General features: G+C 41.9%; 1 protein-coding gene across 1 annotated transcript; it reads right to left on the reverse strand.

Moving 5' to 3' along the window:
* Positions 1 to 3692: 3692 nt before the first annotated feature.
* On the reverse strand, positions 3693 to 6179 carry LOC147030280 (homeobox protein Hox-C4-like). Its single transcript, XM_085874173.1, has 2 exons — positions 5770 to 6179; positions 3693 to 5371 (listed from the first exon to the last, which is right to left on the reverse strand). Exons 1-2 carry the CDS (start codon positions 6092 to 6094, stop codon positions 5103 to 5105), a joined length of 594 nt encoding a protein of 197 aa, XP_085730299.1. The 5' UTR covers positions 6095 to 6179; the 3' UTR covers positions 3693 to 5102.
* Between the last annotated feature and the right edge of the window lie 20885 nt (positions 6180 to 27064).

The raw sequence follows: 27064 nt of genomic DNA on the forward strand, positions 1-27064 counted from the left end.
GCTTAGAGGTGAATGTGCATACCACTATATGTGATTAAATATATTTATATTACTTTATACACATACCTATAGTAATTGTAGACGTTTCATGATTTAATGAGATAATTGTTTCAAATTTCAAATCCATGTTTCTTTTGTTTCTGAATTTCTATTTGATTAGAATGCTTGTTTACATGCTTGTTATAAGCCTGGTGTTGGCTTCGTGGTTAGGGTGGCTGGTTTGGGATCCTCGGGTGCTGAGTTTGAGCCCTGTTGGCTGCTGAATTAACACCAGGTGGGGTTGACTCAGCCTGTCATCCTTCCAAAGTCAGTGAAATGAGTACCAGTGTACTGGTATAGGCACAGCATCAGCGGCATAGTTGTGCCCCAACAAAATGATAGCAAACCAGCAGCCAAGCTTCCATATGCACAGGAATAAGAAGGAGAAGAAGACATGCTTGTTTAAACTAAGTAAACTGTTTAACATAAGGGTATTACAGTGGGAAACAACAGCAGATGGTAATTTATGTATGATTATTGTTTATAATTGTAGCAAAAGAGTTAAATTTGACAAGTTAACAATTTACAGTGTAATATTTAACGTTACGTGAAAAAAGGAACAGCAAGGTGAACTTTTTAAATCCTCTTCCATACTTTTCCTCTTTGTTGCACCATTTACCTTCTCTTTTACGTACATTTTGATTCAGACAATGTACAAGGTAAGCAGCAGATCACAGCTTTGAGTTCTAGTATGCACTTGTCACCTGAATGTATCATATTGCTGCAAACCCTATCTAAACTACCTGACTCTTGTAAGATGTGTACAATAAAATGAAATTTGTAGATTTGTTTTTAAAAGGGATGTGAATGCCAAATTAGACCACTTGTGGCTAAAAATACGAATAATTTACATGGAAGACAAGCAAATTTCCCTCTGTTACCTCGCTCCTCCAAGAGCCTCATTTTAATATATTTTTTTTATTAATTTTTTTATACACAAATAAAATTGATAAATAGGCATAACGGGGGTATGCACACGACAAGTGTACGATGGGCCAAATGTCCTCCTCCTCTGTCCAACTTTTCTTGTATTTCATTTTATATTGGATGTAAACACATTGTTTATGTGCTACATGATATATACTGCATATCATTGTTGTTTCCTAGTTTGTGGGCACCTTCAGTTCTAAACACTTTTACTTATTCCACTAATTCCACTCGTTTATGAGAAAACCTCTATAAAGTGTAAATATGATGATGCTTTGCGTACGGCATGTTCAATACATGCGTTTTATGTGCTTTATGAAGTTCTTTGTTTACTGTACAAAGCAACTATGTCTATGGCGAGGCCGTTACTCTACAAAAAACACGGAATGAAGCAGGCTGTGGTTAGGTGGTGTCATCAAATGCAGAGATCACAAAAGTAACATTGTGGATGAGATGTGCATTTAATTTTTTTTATGAATTATGTCCTCAAACCTGGTGTTACAGCATTGTAGTGATGTTTCAAATGTTCATCCTTCCAGGGGGGACGTGTCCATGGCCTGTCCTTGGACCAGTCTCAGCCCAAGCAAAGTGTATGCCATCACTTAAGGATTATTATTTTTCATTTATAGTTATAAAAAAAATAGGTAATTTAGTGGGAAAAATTGGAGCTGTTAAAGAAGTAGTAGCTGGTTATAAATAGTAGTTGTAGTAGTTGTAGTAGTAGTAGTAGTATTAATCACTATTCATTTCTATAAGACTGTATGATCCAAGCATTTGAAAGGTTTCGACTGGATTAGAACCCCCTTTTAAACAACCCGACGACACTTTTTTTTTCTTTTTTTTTTTTTTAACTTGCGAAAGACTTATTTTGTTTGTTATATAATTATGCTGTAAAGACCAGAGAAGATTCTGCAACTTAAGGAGGTAAATCGTATGCACACCTTCAGACAAAAAAATTCCACAAAGGTAATGTCTTGTGAAAGAATAACAGCACAATGTGGAACAGAATGAACAATTCAGGAATCTAACCTGATAAATTTCCACTACTTACACCTTGGTGGCAAAAAAAAACTATATGGGACATATAATAAAAAATCGTGTGGGGAAATAATAACTCTGCACTCTTTGGAAAAAATGGTGGACTTGTCCAAGAGTATCAAATATAACATGTGTGTTCATAAAGTAATTATTTAATTGCCTCTTTTCGCTCAGATAATACACCAACATTAACATGCATAGCACGAGGGTAAGCAAATTTAGTACAAGATGATGAAGACAAGCCAACTCTTTATGGAGGAACAAGCAGCATGAACCCAGGAGGAGGGAACCTCAGAAAAAGGAAATTGAGCAGACATACATACATACCTCAATGCCGTTCATAGCCATTCCCCCGTCCTCCTTGGAGCGGTGGCATCTGCTAATCGCTGCCCAATGGAACAGGATGGAGGTTTTTGCGGAACGTCCAACATGGCGCCGCATTTTCACAAGGGACGCGCAAGGGACACAAATGCTGGCACGTTCGTGGAGACAAGTCCCAGGAATGTCCTCGATAGGCTGGGCCTTAGTACCGGGTCAAGGGTTCGGCTAATCGGCGGCAGGACAGCCCGTGATCGGTCAAAACGAGTGCCCTGCTGGTGAACTCTCGGCCAATTTTTCTTGCCTCGTCCTGACAATGCGAGCCCTTTGGCCTGGCTCCTATTGTACTCACAGAAATGTTCCTTTTGCAAACCTACGCTGATTGCTTAACTCTCTACGCCATTTGGAGACTTCTCGTGCTTTGTCCATCACTTTACTCATTCTCATTGTACATGGTGTTGCAGAATGATGGGTGATATCATTGCCTTTACTTGAATATTTACAAACGACCAAATAAGAGCTAAATGCTTACAGGGCTGTATCTACATGTCCATCGTAAGCAATAGTACAGGAGCAGTAAATTTGCCTCAAAGGCGCATGAGAAGTAGTTTGTAAGTACAATAGAAGGGCTAAGACTCCTGAAACCAAGCAAATCGTTGGATCCTTATGAGGAAGACATACCGACTCGTGCTATGGCAGGTATGCACAGATTGTTTGTGGGGGTCGGTTGGGGACCTCTGACATCTGATCATATTTCACGTTTCTTTGTCTTTTCTCACACTTGCACAACAATCAAACGAGGGAGCGCCTTGGTGGTGAAAAGATGCATTCTCTTGCAAATTAATAATTATTCTTCCATATATATATTTTTTATATATATATAATTTATTTATATATATATATATATATATATATATATATATATATATATATATATATATATATATATATATATATATATATATATATATATATATATCCACATCCACAGATAGTTCTCTGTCTGTTTTGTATCAAATGCCGATAAATATGTTAGTACCAAAATAAATTCGCTTATTCTTATGCTTCAGTAAAGAATAAAGTCGTTTGTTTCGTAACTTATACGATTCAAATTGCTTTTTATGAGGATGAAAGACGCGAGTGTAAAAAAACAAAACAAAAAAAACCCCACAAAATATCGTGTATTTACTGGATTTATTTGTAATAATACATGGAGTAATATTAAGGCATGTATAGGAAAGAACCATAGTCCTGCATAAACAAGCTATATTGGTGATAATTTCTAAACCATATGAATATATAGAATGAGATTGTTGTGTTCAACATTCCATGTATGTGTGTGTATATATGTATATATATATGTATATATATGTATATATATATATATATATATATATATATATATATATATATATATATATATATATATATATATATATATATATATATATATATATTTATTTCAAGTTTTCTAACTGCACAAATAGAAATGGCGTAGGGTTACCAAACGATGTCGTTATGAACCCGATGTGGTGTTATAAGCACCGATGTAGTGTTACATTCGTGGTTGAAGTATGGTTCTTGTGGAATCCGAAAAAGACTTCATACATTTTTATTCACTTCTGTTTTTCCATGACCATATAAATAAATGTTTCCTTTGATATAACACTAAAGTTGTAACAACAATGAAGTTCACTCTTCACTCAAAACAGCTTATAGACAAAGCCGAAATGGTTGTTGACACATTTGACGTGTGTGCTCTTATTATTTCAAGCATTATTGTGGTTAAAACGATGATAGTGGGGATTACATAATTCCAGGTACCTGAAAATATGTATTACCTTTCATTAGACTCCCATCACGATGTACATATGAGGCTGAAAGTACATTGCCATGAGAGGAAGATCAACTCAAAACCCCATCAACGCCCCACATGAGACCTTGCTATATGTGATCAGATTCTGATTATACCTTTCATGTCAGCTAATGTATACTATATAATCAAAAATGTACAAGGCTGATGTATGCTTTATTATCAAAAAGCAACACGTTCGACCTTATTTTTTTTACTGAAAACAATTACTGAAAAAGGAAATTATACTCCACTGCATTGAGAATGTATCATAACATGGCATAAACATGCAGTAACCGTTTAATTACGGCAACGCTTGCACCATTATTGCTCTGGCATAGATTATATTTAATAATGACACACGTTGTATGATAACAACATGAAAATATAAATGATTGGAGTGGTTTGCCTTTATAATGACAATCAATACAATGCTTGATGGACCAAACAAACCGCTCCATAAATAGAAAACTCCTTTTCACCTCCGAACAGGAAATCATCGTCGTTTATAAAAAGGAACAACGACGAGTCGGTGATTTTATAACGAGGAGTGAAAAAGTGCAAATTCGCTTCCAATCCAGCAACATCACTGAACATCATAGGGAGTATAAAATGGCACAGAAGGTAAACACCTTATACCTGTCTATTGTTGTTGGATACAAGCCTGCTCCGACTGGCAGGTTTATAAAAATACTCAAATCTTAGAAGGATTATAATGACAACTAGGCAGCGGGCCATCAAGCGTCGCGTCTCCTGTAGGTCGTGCACGGGTTGGCCATTGATGACGCAGCCTCTGCCGTCGATGGTCTACAGCTGTCGATCCAATGTCTGAGGCAATCAAGAGTCCACCTGCATGAGGCTTCTTGCTGACATTACATGATGTTCTAAAGACTGCATGGGGGGTCAAATCGCCGATGCGGATACACCATTAGTGCCCAAAAGCCGTTGCAGGCCCAAATGGGGTGCACCTGATCTTTGTGTTGGGAAGTTTGTGATCCTTCTTCCACTTCATCCTCCTGTTCTGGAACCAAATCTTGACCTGACGCTCGCTAAGGCCAAGATTGTGCGAAACTTCAAGGCGACGGCGGCGCGTCAGGTAGCGGTTGAAATGGAACTCCTTTTCGAGTTCCAGCACCTGTTGCCGAGAATAGGCAGTCCGAGCTCTTCTGCTGTCCGCTTCGTCACCCATATCGTTCACTGCGAGGTTGGGTCGGGAAACAGCCACACGCATGGTATCATTGTGGGGGTGGGACGGGGTATTCCAGATACATGCGAGTACAAACTCGACATGCTATCTGGGACACTCACATAATAAGGGGGCAGAGACCTTCTTGGGTATAAAAGGGAAATAATTTGCTTCGTAGCTGATCAGGCCATCCAGGGTAAATAAAGGGACGGAGACCCGTTGGTACCCTTTGTTGGGATGCACCTTGCATGCGCCTGATCATAGGAAAATGCTCGTTTTCTCACCCTGTAAAGCCCTACAACTCGCCCAAAGCAATTGGTCTTTGGAAATGGCAGTCGTTCATTCGGAAAACTACAGTCGGAAGGATGAGCTGTCAAAACTTGTGTCCAGTGGTGCTCACTAGGCTCACCTGTGCTCACGTGTGCCTTCTTCATCCATGGGTAGACCACAGGCTGCCTCCGCTCATCCTTTTCGCTTTGGCTGGACGAACTCTTCACCATGCATGACTTGGACTCAGCTGATGTGGCTCCCCCGTGCGCGCCATCCGTACCTCGTGGCTTCCCAAGGCCATGATCGTAGCTGCATGGGCGTCCAGGGAACCCGGTGGTAGTGCTGGGCTGAGCGAAGAACTCTTTTCCAGCTTCTGAGATGTAGTTTCCTTGAGAGTATTCTTCGCATGGTGGGAACGTGGTCTCCACAAAATCGGCGTTCATCAAATAAGAACTCATACTCATTAATTTACTTTGGGGGATGGGGGGAGAGGGGGGTGAGAAAGAAGGAAATGTTTTTTCTTCCTGCGATCGTTTTTTTTTCTGTCTTTTCTCCTCCCGTGCGAGGCCGCCCTCTCCAACCACACGTGCCACTGTGAGCCAATGGGAACCCGCAGCAAGCCCGGTATGAAACAGACCCAAGGTAAGGCACCCAGACTGTTCATAGCACACAGGGCCCACTGGAGGTGCGTGCCGGCTTTATAGGCCTTTTTGGCGACCTCAGGGTAAAGTCCCTAGTGAGACACGATCTTCAGAGCAGTTCTCAACATCACTAGGTGACTCTACTGGGTCCCTTGATGTTAGCGATGGGAAACACCAGCTCACGGGTGGCGATAATTGGACATTCAGGCCAGGCTATCCTTCAAATACCGTCATATGAGGTTGTTTTTACAAACTTGTATTAGTTTCCCTGTCGGGTACAGTAGAGCACTTCACACTGTACCCGAGTGAAACTTGAGTTCACACTTTGTGAGATATCTGTTGGTGCGAAGGAGAATAAATGTTATAATTTATTAAGACCACATTACATGAGAATAATCACGAGACTAATAAAATGAAATATTGACTGGAAAACAAATACGCATGGATTAAATAATTATTGATTTCCATGTGTGGAAGAATCTTGCTTGAGGATTTGCCAGATGTGCACTGTGTAGATCAACGTGTGAATGATGCGATCATCTAAATCTATACATCTGACCCCCCCCCCCCTCAACAGGGCCAGATTAACCTTTTTTTGGGGCATGGTGCCAAACAAACGTGTGAGTTGTCATTTGTATACAAAAATTTTTTTTACACCTTTCAAATAGTTTGCTTTTCAAAAGTAGCATTAAAATATATATATATATATATATATATATATATATATATATATATATATATATATATATATATATATATATATATATATATATATATATATATATACACACACATGTTCTTTATTGAAATGTAACAGGATTTTTACATTTGAAAAACCTCTGGTGATGTGGTTATGGACCCATTCTGAGTGTGGGCCTGCTGAGACGCCATTGTAAACCCAATGTTACCCCTCACTCATTAGTTACAGCTTGGTGGCATCACTGTGACAGGTTGAAGGATATATATATATATATATATATATATATATATATATATATATATATATATATATATATATATATATATATATATATTTATTTCCTTCAACCTGTCACAGTGATAGTTGGAGGCATCTGCTAACACTGGTTGTTGGAGGACAATAAAGATCCCACAGTGTCTTTTATGAAGAGTATGCAAATTATCCTCAACTCTGTATATACAAAAAAGGGCAAGCTGAACAATTTACAAACTCCTGTCACCTCCAGTCAAATGTCAGGTCTGCCCAACCAGTTCATGAAGGATCTGGAATGACAACGGTTGTACAACGTATACACACATATCGAGAAGATAAAAACATGATTATATAGAAATATTGAAAACCACGTCTAGCATATAATCCTGCTCATCCTTTATCACAGGTTCAGCTTTCGTACAATTATGATTACCTTTATCAACAAAATATTATCGGGCACATGCTTGGTTCGATTTAGGGCCTCATTAAAGATACCTGTATGAATGCCGGTACAACGTGTAATAATTTATATAGTACCTAAGAAATTAACTTGAATATTGTTGGTCATTTAAATAAATTTCCCTTCTTTATTTAAATAACCCTTGTTAATAACCATTATAATTAATCCATGTGCCCAATATTAGTACCACAGACAAATGCATTTCCACTTACAAACATGTCAATACGAGGTGTATTTCATTATAATACATGAGCACGTATCTTTATATCTGCATACCAGTATGTACAGTGCCATATATAATTAATTTAATAAGTAAATGGCACATGCAAGGTACACTTATCTTTTTCAATCCTTGTAATTATTTACAATACGTAGTGATTCGTACATTCGGTATTATGCTCACAATATCGGATAGATTTGAATAAATGAACATATACTTTTTTGCAGCATGCAATACACACTCGCAATGAATGTCTTTTATTAAAACTATTTCAACTTTTAATAAAGTTAATCAAGTACTCAATACTTACTCAACTATCCAGAAAAGGAGGCCAAATGTTTGTGACGCGAGGATGAATTTTTCTCTCTCAGTTTGAAATTGTTCAAGTCATCGGCACGTTGAAAGTAAAGATAACTTTTGTTGAAAGTGAAGATAATTTTTGTTGAAAGTAAAGTAAAGATAACTTTTCTCGATGTTATGAGCAAAAGCAGACCAGAGCTTCGTCTTTTTTTTTTTTATGCAAGATACTCTAACGTCACACGAGGCGCCATCTTGAAATGCGACCCCATTGGTAAAGCGCGTGGTCGAACCGAATGATTAATCCTGCAATTTTATAGCAAACTTTATGAGAAAATGTCCTTTCCTTATTAGCCAATGCGGATAAAAAATTTAAGAGAACCACAGATTAGTTGCAGGGAGACGCGAGTTAGGATGCTTGTCTGAGACAAGTCAATTGTGCGGCAATTTACCGGCAGTTTACCCACGGGTTACCGGCGATGTATTAATGATTTCGCAGTTAATACTTAATAGCATTTTTTAGGGAAGAGGATGCAAAAAATGTGAACAACTAACCTGCAATAAGCATTGATTTAGATAAATTAAAATACGCCAATAAATATACAGTCGAAGGAAAATACAAAAAGTTTTTACATAAACTTGAAGAGATAATAACAAGTTAGAGTAAGCTATTGATTAACAATGGGTCCTTCACGCACCATATTATTATTGATTATTCCATATTACATTATTCTATAATAACAACGTACATTGTTTTTAACAACTTAAAGAAATGATACTGATTATTTTTGAGGATTAGCATTTGTGTTTATATTTGAAGTGAGCCTTATTTCTTGGATATTATTGAAACATCAACTGGTGTCCCGCAGACATGTACCCACCATGTAACCCGAGCACCCAACCACTACCCCATGCCTCAAACATCTCCGTACACCACAACACTACCCTGTCCCGCAAGCACCCCAAGAACCCCAAGCACTTCAAACACATCCACACCACTAGCAGTTCTGCATATCCCAAATAACACAGAGCACCCCAAACATCACCACTCACTCCAAAAACTACCGTATACCACCAAAACAACCACCGCATACCAAAACACGACCATGTACTCCGAGCACTCCTGTGTATCCCAAACATCACTGCATACTCAGAGTACTCAGAACACCACCGCACACACCCTGAACACCACCGTGTACCCCAAGCATCCCCTCATATCCCAAGGAGCCTGAACACCACCATGCACTCCGAGAATCTTTCCACACGAGAAGTACTGGCTTCACCTTCACAAAATACCAAAATGAGTCATGTGCTTCCATATATAATTTGTGTAAAATTTTGTATCACTGATATCGATGGTACAAGGTCCTTACTGATTGCACTTGTAAAACACTATGTGTACGATGAGGAATTAAAAGCATAATACGTCACAGACATGGCAAGTTATTTACATGCATTGACTGCCTGAGCTCATTTTCCTACAAAATAACAGATATCAGCTGTAAGGTTTACATTATTTGACGATGAATCATAATGGAACTAAGGACTTGTTTCCCAAACTATGGACTTACCGAGTCAAAGACTATGTTTGATGGTGGAAATGTTTCGTCCATTGTTGTAAGTATGCGATCTGCAGTTTGTTTCGGATGTGGGTGAATGGCGCCGAGGTGGAGTGAGCAAATTCCAGGTCTAAGTACATCCTGTTAAAAGGATCAATCAGATGGACATCCTGAAATGACCGTGCTCGCCTCGAAGCTCGTAACTTTGCATTATCTTGCTCTTCAAACCATTTAAAGAGGAAACAGTGGAACAAAGGAATATGGAACCATATCATCATGAAACAGCCATTGTTTGAACCAAGTGTGGAATTCAACTGTAATGTTCAAAAGCACTTTTGATGATTGGTGTCTGTCCATATGAAGCAAGCAAAGATGAAGCTAGCTGTCCACAGCACATTCCTGACATGTTACATCAGCTGTTGTAGCTTGCAGTGTCAGAAAATCACGAGGCTACTCAAGCGACTCATGCGGTTTTCTCTCATTTTAATTAATTACATGATCAAAGAGATGTTGACGTGGTTCATCATAAAACCACACCACGCAATTCCATTCACAGAGCTGAGGATTTACTTTCACAGAGTGGGTTTGTTCTTCGTTTTTCCTTGGCCCTGGCTTCACATTATGTTGCTTACCTTCTTCCCTATTCCTATTATCCAGGCTCATAGAAGAGCGTGGAGACAGAGGAAAAAGGCAACAAACTTACGTGGGCCATATTTGGATACAAGCAAGGGAATTTGAACAAGGGAAGTTACTGTTCAGTTCCCCTTCACATGGTTGATTGCAAGAGGCAGACATATTTAGGTCCAATTTGTATAATGTGTCATCTGAGGTGTTAATATACACTGTGCACTATGAGGTGATAGCAATTTTCATGATTGAGGTGTAATAGACCTTTTCCTTTGCCTCAGTTATGTTTGGACTTCTGTGTTGTTAAGCCTGAAGGCATGTTGAAAATGTCTTTGAAATAAGACATACAAGAATGTATCAACTGCTGTATTGGTATGTTTTTTTTTATTTTCTTTCTCTGGGATGAAGTTGGAGCTGTTTTCAAAAAGCATTCTAGTGCCCTGAGGACATTCAAGAGCAAACACCGAAGTGGAAACTGGCTCCTCCCATGAGTAAATTGGTTTAAGGGGAGATAGACAAATTAACCCATCCCTGAAAGGGTGTTGGGGTGTAATCTGTTTGCCATACCAACGCCTTTGATTTATGGGTGAACCTCGTCCACAAAACCCAGCTGGAATACTGAAAGTCATTAGTATGCCAGCTGGGTTTTTATGTTAATACTCTGATAGCAGCCATGTTGATTCCCCTGAAAGCAACAATGAAATAGCAATTGGCATGGTTGTAACATGCTGAGAAACCAAATCTTGAATATTGTTGCTCTAAGTTTGATTATAAACCCACAACCTTTGAGATGGCAGTCCAATGTCCTCATCACCAAGCCACCGTGCTAACATGCCAGACCAGTTTTTCAAGATCTTGAATGACAGGTCACAAGGGTTTATTATTCTCTCAAACTCTGGTTCAAAACTTATCTTTGCTACATCCTCCTGGTTAACTTTTCCAATCCTATATTCACAGGCCTTTTGTCAGCTATGCAAAACATGGTAGCCAGCTGTGTTTCACAAATGTCCATATTTCTAGGCCAATATCTGGGGTTAGGAATAACAATTTGGCAAGGGAACAGTACCATCAAATTTCTGTACATTTCCAAATGATCTGTAATGGTACTCTGAAGACTAGTTAAACAAAAGTAATAAACATGTAATTCTCTCTCTAATATTTTTTTTATTTTTGGCTGAGCACATTCAATATTTCAAGTGTTACAAAAACCTGATTATGTAGACACCCCAAAGACCTGTGAAGTCAACATTCAGATTCTACTGGTTTGTTTTCTAATGGTAGGAGTTAATTTGCTGATCGAAGTCAATGTTTTTGATATAAATTTTGCCATTCAATTGGCCAACCTTTCAGTTTATTTTGTTGCTGATGTTTACACTCAGCTGTTGCTATTTTCATTATTCTCTCTTTCAGTTCCACAGTTCACTATCCCACTCCTGACACCACTTATGACATTATTTGCAATCTTTTCCCATAACACTATAGTTTTTAATTGTCATGAGCAAATGTCTGCTGGACCAGAATTAAGGGACACATCAGAGGGAGATTTGGAGGAAGAATGGACATGGGAAAGAATGGCATCAAAAAGTGGGGGGAGGGGGGCAAACGGGTTGAACAAGTTGGATGCAAGCTTAAACACAGCAAGAAGAGGAAGGGAAACCAAGGATAAAAACTGTGGAACAAAAACCAAAAAAAGTGGATGAGGGTGAAAAACAGAATAACCTGGAAAGGAAGGGTTGCTTTGGGGAGGGTTACAAAGGGAAGAAAATATGAGTATGGATGGTGGATCTCCTGAGGTGGTGGTGAGGATCCATCTTGAAGCTGTGGATTTTATGTTGAAGCCCTAGGTGGGTAGAACAGAATGAGGAAGTTGGTTACACAGGTGAAACAAAAGAGTAACAAATTAGTGTCGGTGAGCAGTTAGCCTGGATATCTGGAGTTTCACCAGAAGGTAGTTATCAGTAGACCATGTGTGTTCTGCAGAAGCCTGGGGGTGGGGTGGGGAAGGAGGTGGACAGGGCAAGACGAGGGCAAAGGTTGCAAGACCAGAAATTAGGTGGTAGAAGATAGAGGCCACTGACCGGTCAGTAATTTGATAGTAACAGATTCAGATACTTAGGTTCATCATGGGAGATACCAATGATTTTGAGATTCTTATTTTCCACAACATCTATAAATGCAAGGTATGAGTAAGGGGTGTCAGTCCAAAGGAGAGAGCAGGACTCCATCAAGCATCAGATGAAGGCCTTGCAAGTTGATTAAAGTTCAGATTTTCCAAGGAAAGGCTTTTCACAATGGAGGATGCCCAGTTGGTGACTGGGATTGAAAGCCAACTTTGATGGTTTTCCCAGGAAAGATTATGGCAAATGGTGTGAAGCAAAAGTTTGAGTGACTCAACTTTTTCAATAGGTTTGTTAAGGAAGTTGATCATGGGTTCACATGACAGTCCTTTCAGAGAGACAGAGTGAGAGAGTGTGGGGTTTGTCAGAGTTCAAAGACATATTCCAAGTGTTGGACCAGCTCCTGATTCTATCAAGATCTGCAGAAGAAAGAGACTGTTGCCTGTCTGCTTTATGGTGGTGAGATGCCACAGCAGAGGATGGAGTCATCAGCAAAGAGATCAACAGGATTTTCCAGAGAATTGGAAAAATCGTTGATGAAGATGAGGGACAGGACTGTGCTCAAGACACTGCCTTGGGGCACTTCAGTCTCAACAGAGAAGGGAGACGAGAGGATGCCATTTGGAGCCACATACTCACTACTGTCAGATCAGGTCAGATCAAATCTGTGACTTACTACAGGTACCATGTAAACCAGTACTAAGCTGTTCTATGGTCGGGTTGTCGGCGACTAAACCATCTTCCCCACCCAAGTTTCTTGGTGAAGAGGGTGCATGATATGGACACCCAGCAGGATGAAGAATAAAACCTGTCAAAGGGCGGAGGAGCTCGTTGTGAGCCAACAGCCATCCATATCTAGTGCTGAACTGTGTCTGCGGACGTCCTTTGGCAGTTTGGTTATTTTTTATTAGGAGGTTGGTGACAGGATTTGTACTCCGGTCACCGGAAAACCCTTCATTCCGCAAAACATTCCAAAAGCATTTTAAAAATCTGAAAACCCACTCCGTGGGAGTACCTCCTGTGCAGTGTCCCTTTGCAGGGCAGCTCACCGGATGATGGGATTGGGGCAAAGCCTCTGGGAACACCAATCTTTGATGAGAGGAGGGAAACCACTGGGTAATATTCCCAGGTCAGATTGTGGGAGAGTGTGTCTGGGTGGTGCTGAGGTGTCGTCTACCAGACAGCAGTCTCATTGGGTTAACTTGAGGCAGTCCCTTCGGGTGTGTGACTGGAATGTCCTATCCCCAAGAGAGGATGACCACCTGTCTCTGTTATCATCCAATTTCAAGTGTTTGGACATCGGTATTGCAGCACTCTCTGAGGTTCGGAGAACGGATTGCAGCGAGATCATGACGGGTGGTTGCACCCACTATTGGCCTGGTCACTCTGATGGTTAACATGCCCAAGGAGTTGCTGTTGCTGTGTCCAATAAGCTGACTCCAATGATAATTGAGGCAACACCGGTCAACGAGCATATTATGAGACTAAGGATTCGTCACTCCTTTGGTGTCATGTCCCTGGTCTCTGAACATGCTCCAACTGAGGCAAATGATCTCACTGTGAAGGACGCATTCTATGCCACGCTCGAGTCTGTGGTTGATTGGTGCCCCAGGCAAGATACTCTTCCAGTCTTGAGGATTTCAATGCATCGACTGCAACTGGTAGGGATGGTTATGAGATGTGTGTTAGTCCCCATGGGTCTGGAACTGTGAAGCAGAATAGCACTAAGTTCCTTAACTTTGCAAGAAGTCATGGACTTAGGGTGGCTGTTTCATGGTTTCAGCACCCACAAGCTCATCGCTGGACTTGGTATTGCAATGCTGGCGGTGTGGCAAAGGAGATTGACCATGTCTTCATTGATGGCCACTGGAGAATGATCCAGAACTGCAGGGTCTACCAGAGTACTCAATTTCTCAACACTGACCACCAGCTTGTTGTAGCAACTTTTAAGTTGCAGCTTAAATCCAGGAGAATGGTACCATCCCAGCTTAGGCTGGATGTTGGGAAGCTCATGGATGAGAGGGCAACTGAGGAGTTTGTGAACAAGCTGAGGGGTGATTTGGGAGGTTAGGGTGCCTTGGGGGATCCTGAAGAGTTGTGGAGTACCTTCAAGACCATTGTCCTTGATGTTGCTGGTGGATGTCTTGAAACTCATCGGAAGGCGAAGAAGAATTTTGTGTTTCAAGGGACGCTGGGTACCATTGCCCAGAGTCGCAGGGCCAGGCTGAATGGCAGAGCTGAGCTGTTCAGGGAGCTGAGGCATAAAACTGTACGTGTACGAAGGGTGGACAAAGAGGCCTATGTACAAGGAATCTGTGAAGGCGGTGGAGCATCACCTGTGGTCAAGTGATTCTCAGCCTATTTATAGGGAAATTGGCACATTGCGTTCACCCAAGCCCATCCCTCGCTGTACTGCAGTTAGAGCAGAGGGTGGTAGGGTCTTGACAGAGGAGTCCGATGTGAAAGCATCCTGGGCCGGTTACTTTGAGGGCTGTACCAGGCTGATCCACCAGCTGTCAACTTGGATGTCAGGGGTGTTACAATCCCTGTTGCTGACCCTCTAATCAACTGTGGTCCACCTTTGTTTGTGGAAACACAGGCTGCAGTGAACCGGTTGAAATGGGGTAAAGCTCATGGGATCTGCTGATCAACTGATCTGGGTAAAGCTGAACTTCTCAAGGCTGGTGGAAATGCTGCACTCATGTCGTTGCATGCAGTTCTGTGCTCTGAGTGGAACACAGGCATCATCCCAACTGACTGGAAGAGGGGCCTTGATGTCCCTCTCTGGAAAGGGAAGGGTGATCTCCAAGACTGCATCAACTACCGAGGGGTGACGCTGCTCTCGGTGCCGGGCAAGGTCTTTGCTTGGATAATTCTTGAAAGGATTCGCCACCGTCTCCTTGAGCACCAGCATTTAGAGCAGTCAGGCTTTATACCAAAGAGGTCAATGATTGACTGTATCCTTGCTCTTCGGGTCCTCACCAAACACAGATGAGAGTTTGGGCAGAGGCTGCTTGCAGCTTATGTTGATCTCTATAAAGCATTTGGTTCAGTGAATTGGGATGCCATCTGTAGGATTCTTGGTCTTTGTGGGGTGCCACCAAAACTGATTGACCTCATGTCTGAACTATACTCTGCTACTGAGAGTACTGTGAATGTGGTGATACCATCTCTGACTTATTTCCAGTTGTTATGGAGTTCGTCAGGGGTGTGTACTGGCCCCACACTTTTCAGCACTTCTATGGACTGGATTCTGGGGAGGATGTCAGAGACATCAAGCTGCAGTGCATCGTTTGGGAATGTCAAGATCTCTGACCTTGATTTCGCAGATAATGCAGTCATATTTGTGGAGACTCCAGATATCCTTTTGGGGACCCTCGAGGTGTTGAATGAAGATTCAGAGCCGCTGGGATTACGGGTTTTCTGCATCAAAACTAAGAGCCATGCTTTCAATGACATTGGATGCTGCTATCCTGTCTGTACCTGTTTGTGGTGAGGATGTTGAGGTCACGGAGAGATTCACTTACCTTGGCAGTGATATTCATTTCTCTGCTGGCTGTGAGCCAGAGGTCAACAGATGTCTGGGTCGGTCATGGGGAGACATGGATTCACTGGATCATGGGTCGTGGCAATGCCGGTACCTGTGCAGGAGGATGAAAAATGGAGTCTTCAGGTCCTTGGTGCTTCCAGTCTTGCTCTACGGATGTGAGACTTGGACTCTGACCAGAGATCTGGAACAGAGACTTAATTCCTTTGGTACCAGGTCTCTTCAGAGAATCATTGGCTCTCATGGTCAGACTTTGTGTCCATTGAGCGGTTGCTGAGAGAGACTGAAATGAGATTTATTACCTGAATCATCCGTGAGCATCACCTGCGGCTGTTTGGGCATGTAGCTCGTTTTCCTGACATTGATCCTGCTCACCAGATTATCTTAGCAAGGGAGCCTCGTGAGTGGAGGAGAGCAATGGGCTGACCACGTTCCTCGTAGTTGCAGCAGGTTGATCAGCATCTCAAGGAGATGGGGATGGGCCAGGCATCTGCCTGGGGGGGGTGGCCAGATGGAGGCCCCTGGAATACCAGCTGTAAATGGACACTGACGCACTGCTCTGGTGCATGCTCCGATACCTGACCTGACCTGACCTGACCTGACTCACTATACGAGTGGAGGAAGTCAGAAAGCCATGAGAGGAGGTGGCCTTGGATGCAGTAGGCAGAGAGTTTGGTGAGAAACGCAGGATACCACACGCAAATGCTTAAGATATGTCCAGAGAGATGACCCTGATCTCATGTCTGAGAATGAGGGCTCCATCCCTTGTTGGGAGAGTAGAAGCAGCATGTCCAGGTTGGAGTGACCTGTTTGAATCTGAACTGCTGATCTGAGATCAAGCTGTTGGAGAAAAGGAAGGATTTGATGTCATTCATGATGATAAATAACATGTCTTTGCTTGTAATTGGAAGTAAGTAATCGGCCTGTAGTTTATAGTTTCTGTGCCATGTTTGTATATTGCAGTGATTTTCGCTGACTTCCCAATATATGGAAGGTGACCAAGAGAAAATGATAGGGGAAACATGGTTGATAGGAAGAGCAAGAGCAGCAGATCAGGTTTTTAGGACACATGTGCTGATTCTGTCCAAGGCTGTTGCATCATTGGAATGGAGGTTTGCAAGAAAATTCTCCATCTTCAGTTCTCCCCAAAAATTAGCCACCTGTTCAGGAGCATTTCAGTATGATAAGGTAGGGTAGATATAGGGAACAAGGAGTTTGGTATATGAGATTTGGAAGCAAACATGGAATTGAGGCATTTAGCTTTCTCAAAAGCAGAGTCGTTTGTGGTGCCATTTGAAGTTATGGAAGGGAAGGGAGCATACACCAGAGATAGGCTTGAGAAGGCACCACCAGGACATTTATGCTGCAGACAAGATTGAAGGTTCGACCTTGAGGTTGGCCACATCGTTTTCTGGATCTTCTGAGAGTGAATACACACTTGTTGATCTGAGGTTGCTTTTGATTATATTTGCCTTGCAGGAAAAGAAGGCAATTTTTAAAGTAATCATGGGATTCAGTGTGCCAGGGGTGAGAGTATGGGTGTATTATCTCCAGATGAGATAGGATACACTTGTGTATAAGGAAGAGCAGGCTTTTGTGGAAGAATTTCCCGGTGACATTAATATTAGGAGAGGTGGAGATGGAAGACCAGTCCTGAAGTCAGCCTAAGTGAACTGCCAGACTCTTTGAAGCTGAGACTTCCAAAGAGATTTACTCTAACAACAGCCAGAGAGATGTTGACTCTCACAAGCACATTGTCAAAAGAACCAATTGAATGTCGAGGAACAGGAGACATTTGCAGGAAAAGTGGCCATTACCCCAAGTCCAGAAGGGAGGATATGTCCTGGCAAGAAAGTGCAGAAATCCTGATCAGAAAGTTCACAGATTGGCTCAGGCCTATGGAGTCACGTAAGTCCTTTGCTGTGATGCTGTGGCTGGTTGAAGAAGCACCAACTCCCAGCCAATTGGCAGTGACATTTCATAATTTAAAGGCAAAACTTGTAAAGCATTATCATGCAAAACATTCTTTAAAATAACAGGAACAATTTTTCTTCAAAACAGTCACTCAAACTGCATCAGATGGAGCTTGATGTTATTTTGGAACATTGTTTCTGTATTTTACTATTAATCGACAATCCTTCACCAATGTCTCCTGCTGCTACTTTTGAGTGAGTTGCATCTCATTATGATCAACTACCACCACTGAATGCAAACTGAAGACATTGTCAGAGATTTATTGAGAAGGTTCGTCAGAGAGACTTCATTGTCAAAGTTGTAAATTTTGCTTGTTGCTCTTGGGTGGCCATTTCAACAACAGCTGTAATTCTCATTTTTTGAATGTATGGTGGGTATTCAGCTTGTCTGGGACTTTTCATAAATAACATGACAATGCAGTGGCGATATTCTTCCTTTTTTAAACAATTAGTGGCTGCTGATCTAACCTTGCCAACAATCTCCAGTTTTTCATGATGGTTCATAATCAATGTGTCTTTATCTATGGCAGAACCCAGCATTAAATAATTGTTGATAGACCAAGTTTCTGAAAAAAAAAATATATATATATATATATATATATATATATATATATATATATATATATATATATATATATATATATATATATATATATATATATATAATCTTGTATATTATTTCCGAGTTTGTGGTTTCGTGTCGCGCTATCTTCGACTTTGTTCTGCGCTCGAGTAACGTGATATTCGGCTTACATTATTTTAAAGACCATATGAGGTACATGGTACAAAAAAAGTAAATAAAATGGTTCTGAAATAGTGCCAAAAACGGTTACTGCATTTGGCTTGATGTTGCAAATTATACCAACTGCAAAACAAGGGTTCCACAATGACAATGCTATAACCCAAAACATTGTGTATCAAGAAGTACTTTGAACATTGTATTCCACTTACTGCATTAAAGTAAAATTACTACTCGTACTCTGCATCAGTTCCTTTCTCAAACACACCCACCCCAACATGTCGCGTAGAGCGCGGGTTATGCTCGTAGTATTTTAAAACCAAGAGGTTTACTCTGTGATTATTCTCATTCCTTGTAGGTCTCGTTAAGACAAATTGTCGAAACTCTGTATTTGTAGAAGCTAAAAGTTTGTCTGTTTGACCAATCTTACTTTACCTTTCATGCCAGGTTGGACTCTAAATCTTACGAGGTTGCCTTCCTTACATCTGATTAGCCTGGGTTGTTTCCCCCATTTATGCTCACATCAGTATCTTTCTTAGTTGTGTTCTGTTAATGACAAAATCAAATCTTTTATTATTAACCAATATTTTAATTGCTGTAAGAAATGTATTTAATTGCTTTTAAATGGTTTTGATGACTTTTAGATCTCTTTTTGTTTGTTGTGTTTGGCAGAAATAGGATTTTCAATACTTTGATTTTGTTGCAATCGTTATATAACATTTTAAGATAAAGAATAGTTCAAGGAATATGGTATCGTTTTGAAAGAAGAATGATGTAGGATGTGATATCTTCAGATCACTATGTCAGAAGACATCGTTGAAGAAGAGATGGGCTCAAAGAATAAACTATCTCGCTCATTTGACATGTCCTTAAAAGGTGTGTCTCAAGAAAAATGGCAGTAAGACTATCTTGTCAATTGCAAAAGCAACTGGTCACTATTTATCTTAATAATTACTCTTATTCATGAATGTCTGGAAAGCACACAGTAGTGAATGAAGCATGAACAGAATGCTGGGAGAATAGACATGGATCACACTAATTGACCCGCAAGAGAATGACATAATTGGGAAAGTTACCCATTTGAAGGAGGGCTACATTGGACTTGTTGGTTGTGATAAAACATCGTGCATGGAAGTGCTTGGAAGAACTGTGCCGAGTTCATTCAGAGTGAGGCAGATCTGTTCAGAAGCAAATGACCATTGTCGGTTACAGAGTTTGCTGCTTGGGGAGTAATGGATTGCTGGACCATTGTCTGAGTTACACAAACCTCAAACCAGCTGAGCCATGGATGAGACCTCATGAAGAGAGGTATTTATGCCAGCCACAAACACAATTAAAGAAAATTATGTTGCAGATTTTCATAACACAAATGTGTGGGTTTTTTTGGGGGGGTTTTTGTACACAATATTGAGGCTTGTATCAGAGCTAACACAGAACATATAACAAAGGGAGCAGAAGACAAGTGTGGCAGGAGAGAAAAGCACAAAACAGTGGGGAACAAAGACATTAGGAGATCTGTGGAAAGGAGAGAGATGAGGTGATTTATATGGGATAAACAAGATGGACACTACAGGGACTTTCAGAAAGGAAAGCAGGGAGTTTGAAGGAGGTGGGTTTGGGGTGGATTAACGGGGGTAGAAAAGATCATTGTTTTGGATGGGGGAAGATAAGAGATGGTGGTGAACAGCTGTTTTGAATACCTGGAGGGAAGAGTGGGATGAAGAGAATGTGGGAGTTTGTTCAAATGTGGGAAAAAAAGAGGAATGAAAGAAATAAGGTGAACAGTGATTCTTGATTTTGGTAGTTTTGCCAGAAGGGGGTTGCTGGTGGACCTGGAGTACCCTGTGGAAATATGGGGGGGACAGATCACAGACAGCAGGGAGGGGTTGGGGGGCGAGGCCAGAGAGGAGATGGTAGAAAACAGAAAGACCACCGACCTGCCTGCGGTGAAACAGTGAGAGACGCAAAGACTCAGCCTCATCGCGGGAGATACCAATGATCCTAAATGCCTTGGATTTCACAGCGTGAAGCCGAGAAAGGTGAGAGGTGGGAGCACCAGCACACAGGGTAGAGTAGTACTTCATCAGGCTGCAGACAAAAGCTTTGTCTGCGGTCAGGAGCTCAGGTGTGCCAAGGAAGAATTTTGTGCAACGGAGGATGCCCAGTCAGCGACTGGCTTTGGAGGCCAGGTTGGAAATGTGGCTTTCCCAGGAAAGATCATGGCAGATAGTGAGACCCAAAAGCTTGAATTAAAGGACTTCTTCAAGAGGATTGTTGAGGAAGTGGATTTGGGGGGGGGGGGGTCCAGACGGTCCTTTCAGAGAGACATCATGAGAGTGTGAGATTTGTCAGGATTGAAAGACATGTTCCAAGTTTTGGATAAGCTTGTGATTTTATTCAGATAAACACAGAAAACTGCATAATGTTAAAACAAAGGGCAATTGCAAGTCTGTCTCCATTTTTATGCCTGCTGCTCGACTTGTAGAGTGAAGTATTGTGCTTAGGCGAGGTTAAGATATGGTAAGTTAAAGTTCAGGCTTGGTTTGTGTGGTTTCATTTTTATTTTGTTTTGGTATTTTATTATAGTAAAGCCACATATATTTTTAATCAGGTGTTTTACTGTCATCTGATGCCCAAGTCCCATTAGCTTGTTTTTCCTTTTGGCATAATTAGTTTAGCCATCAGAGTGCAGACAAGATGAGTTGAATGGCGTTTTTCTGTTTGACTTTCCTTGTCTTCGCATGATTAGTGTTCTACACTGAGCCTGATACCGAAAAAAAACACCTGTTTCTGAGTAAGTCCCTGTTGTACAGAACCTAAAAGGAGGCCAAGTCATGGGGTATATCAAACATCCTCCGAGCCATGGTATATCAGTTTGTCAGAGAAATATCAGCAGAGTTCAATTGGAGGCAGAAATTTGGTAATGTAGGTGAAAGCCTTGGAGATGAAATTCACCAACAAGGCTTTCATCTGCAGTTTGATGGTGCCGAACACCTTGCTCAGCTTGAAGCAGTGGAAACAAAGGCCTTCAAGTTCATTGGAATCTCCCATGTTGAAGTTGAGTCAAGGGTCCGATCACTTTGCCAACGCAAGCAGGTCACTGGTCTCTGTCTTATTCTGCCTCCTTTCTGGTGACACTCTCTGCCTTCTCTGTTCTTTATCCTCATTCCCCTCCACCCCCCTCAGGTATCTGGAGGGTACATATTGTTATGGGAATACTAAATATAGAATTAGCTCAGTTCCCCCATTAAATTCATGTGTAGATAGGTTGCGTGGTATAAGGGACGATATGTGTGTGTCGCGAGGTGTAACAGACTGTTTTTGTCGCGAGGTGTAACAGACTGCTATGGTGGTGTAACGAGTGAAACGAGAGATCGCTATTATTCCTTCCTCATTCCGGAATAGGCCCCTCCCAGTCGGCTGTGAGAAGTGGCCTCGAGCGAGGGGTGTGGCCTGGACAGGAAGTGACGCGAAGGGGAGGAGCCTTTGGTCAGGGAGAACGAGAGAGAGAAAGGGTTCAGTTTTTGGCGGTTTGAAAACTGCAGGCAGTCGACGAGGAGTGCTCGGGTCTCGAAGTTTGAGCTCTGAGCTTGGAAAACGGGCTTCGCCGGGCGGAAGGCGTTCTCGTGTGTCGAAGGAGCTTGCGTGTCGAGGCGAGAGAGAAAAGAAAAAGGCAGTGGTGAATCGGCCGGCAGAGAAAGCGGAACCTGCACATCGATTCACCTCACGACTCGAAGGAGAAAAGAAAAGGGGACGAAAGGAGTGCTGTGTGTGAGGAACGGCCGGCTTCTCGAGGCGTGCTCGGAGTCGCTTCGAGGCGAGCGAACGAAGGAGGAACCGTGTTGGGTCTGCCGGGAGAGACGCTGAACCGACCTGCATGTTGGTGATTCGACCGAGAGAGGAACTGAGGGGACGAAGCGGGAGTCGGACTTCGAGGCGGGAAGGCCGGAGAGGTTACGCCGGAGCATCTGACGGTCCTTGCTCACCTCACGGCTCGACACATTGTGATCCGCCTGCGGAACTCGGACCTCGACTGGGACCTTGTATGGAGAACGGGCCAGGCCGGGATTCGTGTGATGAACCCTGGAGAGAGATCGGCGATCTCGCATCGTCGACGTGGTGCGGAGCCGGAGCGCGCTGAGGAGAACCGTGCACACGGTGACTTGGGCGGGAGCTGGAGTGCTGCGCCACCATTTCTTGCTGCGCGGCACGTTCGAGCGGGAGTTCAAACCCGTGGAAACCCACTGGTTTTTACGAGCGACCTTCGTGCTTTTGGGACACGGTCCTCTCGTTCATGAGCCATCACCAAGTACTCTGTCTTGTCCTGCATGCATGTTTGTTTGCACGTGTTGTATAAGGCATAGTTCATAGTAATCCCCTCAAAACCTTTTCGCCGTGGTTCCCCAGTTAAGAATGGGTTGATTGTTAATAAAACCACTGTCGTGTTATTGCTTGTGTTGTGATCCCTGATGCCCCCAATAAATCTGGTTAATTCTGATGAAGTTGCCGCTATGGATTAATGCGTGTCGCGTCGAGGTACGATCCGTTCGATTGGCATTCAAGACCAAAATGGTTACAGACTGGTAGACTCCGCTCGGTCACTGACAAAGCCAGTCTGAACCGAGGGGTTTTATCTCCCCAACTGGTAAGGTACAGGAGTACGTTGGTATCGCGATTGAAGACGCGTGACCCGAGGCCTGTGCCGAGCCGGCCGGCGTTATAGACTCCCGGAGACTGTGGTGGCCAGGGTGGCACCAGGGACCGGGTGAGATTCCCGCCACCCCGGATCCGCAACAATATGGTCCACCAGCAACCCCCTTCTGCTGAAACTCTCCAAATCCAGAACCACTGCTCACCTCCACTCATTTGTTCTTTTTTCCCCACCTCTGGAAGAAACTTCCACATTCTCTTCAATCTCATTCTTCCCTCCAGGTCTTCAAGACAGCTGTTTACCACCATCTCAAATCAACCCTCCCCAATCCAAACTCTGATCTTTTCTACACCCGCCCCTCCCCCCACCCCCGACTTATCCACCCACTTAATTCTTTCTGACCCCTCATCCTTACAAATGCAGCTGGTAGCTATTTACCTTAATTATAATTAGTAGCTCTATACCTTAGTTATTACAACTGGTAGCCATTTACCTTAACAATTACAACTGGTAGCTATTTTCCAGAAGAAGTACAACTTGTAGCTATTTACCTTAATAATTACAACTGGTAGCCATTTACCATAATAATTACAACTGGTAGCTATTTACCTTAACAATTACAACTGGGAGCTATTTCCCTTAATAAGTACAACTGGTAGCTATTTACCTTAATAATTTCAACTGGTAGCGATTTACCTTAATCATTACAACTGGTAGGCATTTACCTTAACAATTACAATGAGTTGCTGTTTTCCTCAATAATTACAACTGGTAGATATTTACCTTAATTATTACAACTGGTAGATATTTACCTTAATTCCAACTGGAAGCTATTTCCATTAATAATTACAAATCGTGGCTATTTACCTTAATAATTACAACTGGTAGCCATTTAACTTAATAAATACAACTGGTAGCTATTTACCTTAACAATTATAACTGGGAGCTATTTTCCTTAATAATTACAACTGGTAGCTATTTACCTTAATTATAACTGAGAGCTATTTTCCTTACCAATTATAACTGGGAGCTATTTTCCTAATAAGTACAACTGGAAGCTATTTAACTTGAAAAATACAACTGTTAGCTATTTACCTTCATAATTACAACTGGTAGATATTTACCTTAATTATTACAACTGGTAGCCATTTACCTTCATAATTACAACTGGTAGCTATTTACCTTAATTACAACTGGTAGCAATTTACCTTTATAATTACAGCTGGTAGCTATTTCCCTTAATAATTACAACTGGTAGGCATTTACCCTAATAATTACGAGTAGCTCTTTACCTCAATTACAACTGGAAGCTATTTACCTTAATTATAACTGGGAGCTATTTTCCTTAATAATTACAACTGGAAGCTATTTACCTTAACAATTATAACTGGGAGCTATTTTGCCTTAATAAGTACAACTGGTAGCTATTTTCCGTAAAAATTACAACTGTTGGCCATTTACCTTAACAATTACAACTGGTAGCCATTTACCTTAATAATTACAACTTGTAGCGATTTATCTTGATAATTACAACTGGTAGATATTTACCTTAATTTCAACCTGCAGCTATTTACCTTAATTTCTACTGGTAAATTGTAGGTTCATGTAGAACCTCTCATGAACACCATTTACCTTAATAATTAAACTGGTAGCCATTTCCCTAAATAAATACTACTGGTAGCGATTTACCTTTATAATTTCAACTGGTAGCTATTCAAAATTTACCTTTGTAATTACAACTGGGAGCTATTTCCCTTAATAATAGCTACCGGAAACCATTTACCTCAATAATTAGAACTGGTTGCTATTTACGTTAATGATAATGGTAGCTCGTTACCTTACTAATTACAATTGGTAGCTATTTACCTTAGTAATTCCAAATGGTGACTATTTACCTTAACGATAATGGAAGCTATTGTTGTTTTTTATTTTAAAGGCCCCAGTCACGGACCATACAGTCCTCATCGAGGCCAGGTCTTAAATATAAGAACTACATATATAGAAAAGTAAAGAAAGAGAGAATAGTCAGAGTTCTTGAGGAGGTAAAAAAAAATCATCTTTTTGAAAAAGTGAATGTCATCATCAGTGTTTGGAAAGACATGAGAACGTAAAGAGATCAGTCATCTCCCTCGACATATTGCGTGCTTTCAATCCTGTCTGGCACCCCACCCTACTGACCAAACTCTTCCTATGGTATCCAAGGCGATCTCCACTCATGGTTCACAAACTTCCTCTCCTGTCAAAGTCAACATGTGGCCCTTAATGGAATTCTCTCATCCCCTCTTCCTGTCCAGGCTGGAGTTCCTCAAGGTAGTGTTCTGGGCCCAGTGCTTTTTCTCGTTTTCATCAATGATCTCTGCGACACTCTGGAAAATCCCCTTTATCTCTTTGCTGATGACACCACCCTCTGCCGTGTGGACCATCTCTCATCCCTCTGATTGGCAAACAGCCGCCTATTCACTCTCTGCAGATGTGGATAAAATCATATGGTGGTCCAACACGTGGAACATATCTTTCAATCCTGACAAATCTCACTCTCACTATGTCTCTGAATGGACCATCTGGAGAACACCCCCCCCCATTGATTTCTCAACAATCCTCTTTAAGAAGTCCTTTCATTCAAACTTTTGTGCCTCACTATCTGCCATGATATTTCCTTGGAAAGCCACATCTCCAAGTTGGCCTCCAAAGCCAGTCAACAATTGGGCATCCTCCATCGTGCAAAGTCCTTCCTTGGCACACCTGAGCTCTTGACCATGTACAAAGATTCATCCACAGCCTGATGGAGTACTGCTCTCCCCTCTGGGCTGGTGCTCCCACCTCTCACCTTTCTCAGCTTCACACTGTTGAAACCAAGGCATTTAAGATCACTGGTATCTTCCGTGATGAGGCTGAGTCTTTGGGTGGGTCTCTCACTCTATCACCGCAGGCAGGTCGGTGGTCTTTCTGTCTTCTTCCGTCTCCTCTCCAGCCTTGCCCACCTGTTCTGTCTGCTATCTGTCCCGTCCATGTTTCCACAGGGCGCGCAAGGTCTGCCAGTAACCCCCTGATGGTAAAAACACCCAAAATCAACAATCACTGCTCACCTTCACTCTTTCATTCCTCTTTTTTCCTCCACCTTTGGAACAAACTCCCACACACTCTTCAATCCCACTCTTCCCTCCATGTCTTCAAAACAGCTATTCACCACCATCTCTGATGTTCCCCCATTCAAAACCATGATCTTTTCTACCCCCGTTCATCCACCCCAAACCTACCTCCTTCAAATTCCCTACTTTTCTTCCTGAAATTCGCTGTAGTGTCCTAGTTTACCCCGTGTACCCCACCCCATCCCTCTCCCTTCCACAGATCTCCTCACATGTCTATTCCCCTCTGTTTTCTGCTGCTCTCTCCCATCCCTCCTGTCTCCTGCTCACCTTTGTTTTACGTTCTCTGTGTTAGCTCTTGTACGAGCCTTGACATTGTATATTAAAAAAAAAAGAGTTTTAGAGTTTGGCAGTGAAGGGGAAGAAACAAACATCATAACAGCCCACCCTTGAGTTGCCAATGGCCACACAATGATCATGCGATGTAGTGGCTTGCTCAGTATTTTATGGTCCCGTTGATGGCAGAGGTACACAAACAGCAGGTTCTCGGGGGCAGAAACTGAAG

The sequence above is a fragment of the Eptatretus burgeri genome, chromosome 3 (assembly GCF_056783735.1).
Source record: "Eptatretus burgeri isolate ZD-2024b chromosome 3, Ebu_testis_v1, whole genome shotgun sequence".
NCBI lineage: Eukaryota > Metazoa > Chordata > Myxini > Myxiniformes > Myxinidae > Eptatretus > Eptatretus burgeri.

Bases quoted from the DNA above. Each gene is read 5' to 3' on its own strand.
- LOC147030280 (XM_085874173.1), bottom strand. From the start codon at position 6,094: ATGAGTATGAGTTCTTATTTGATGAACGCCGATTTTGTGGAGACCACG. The intron at 5,372-5,769 runs GTGAGCCTAGTG...CCAACCTCGCAG, and splicing joins GAAGGCACACGTGAGCACAG to TGAACGATATGGGTGACGAA.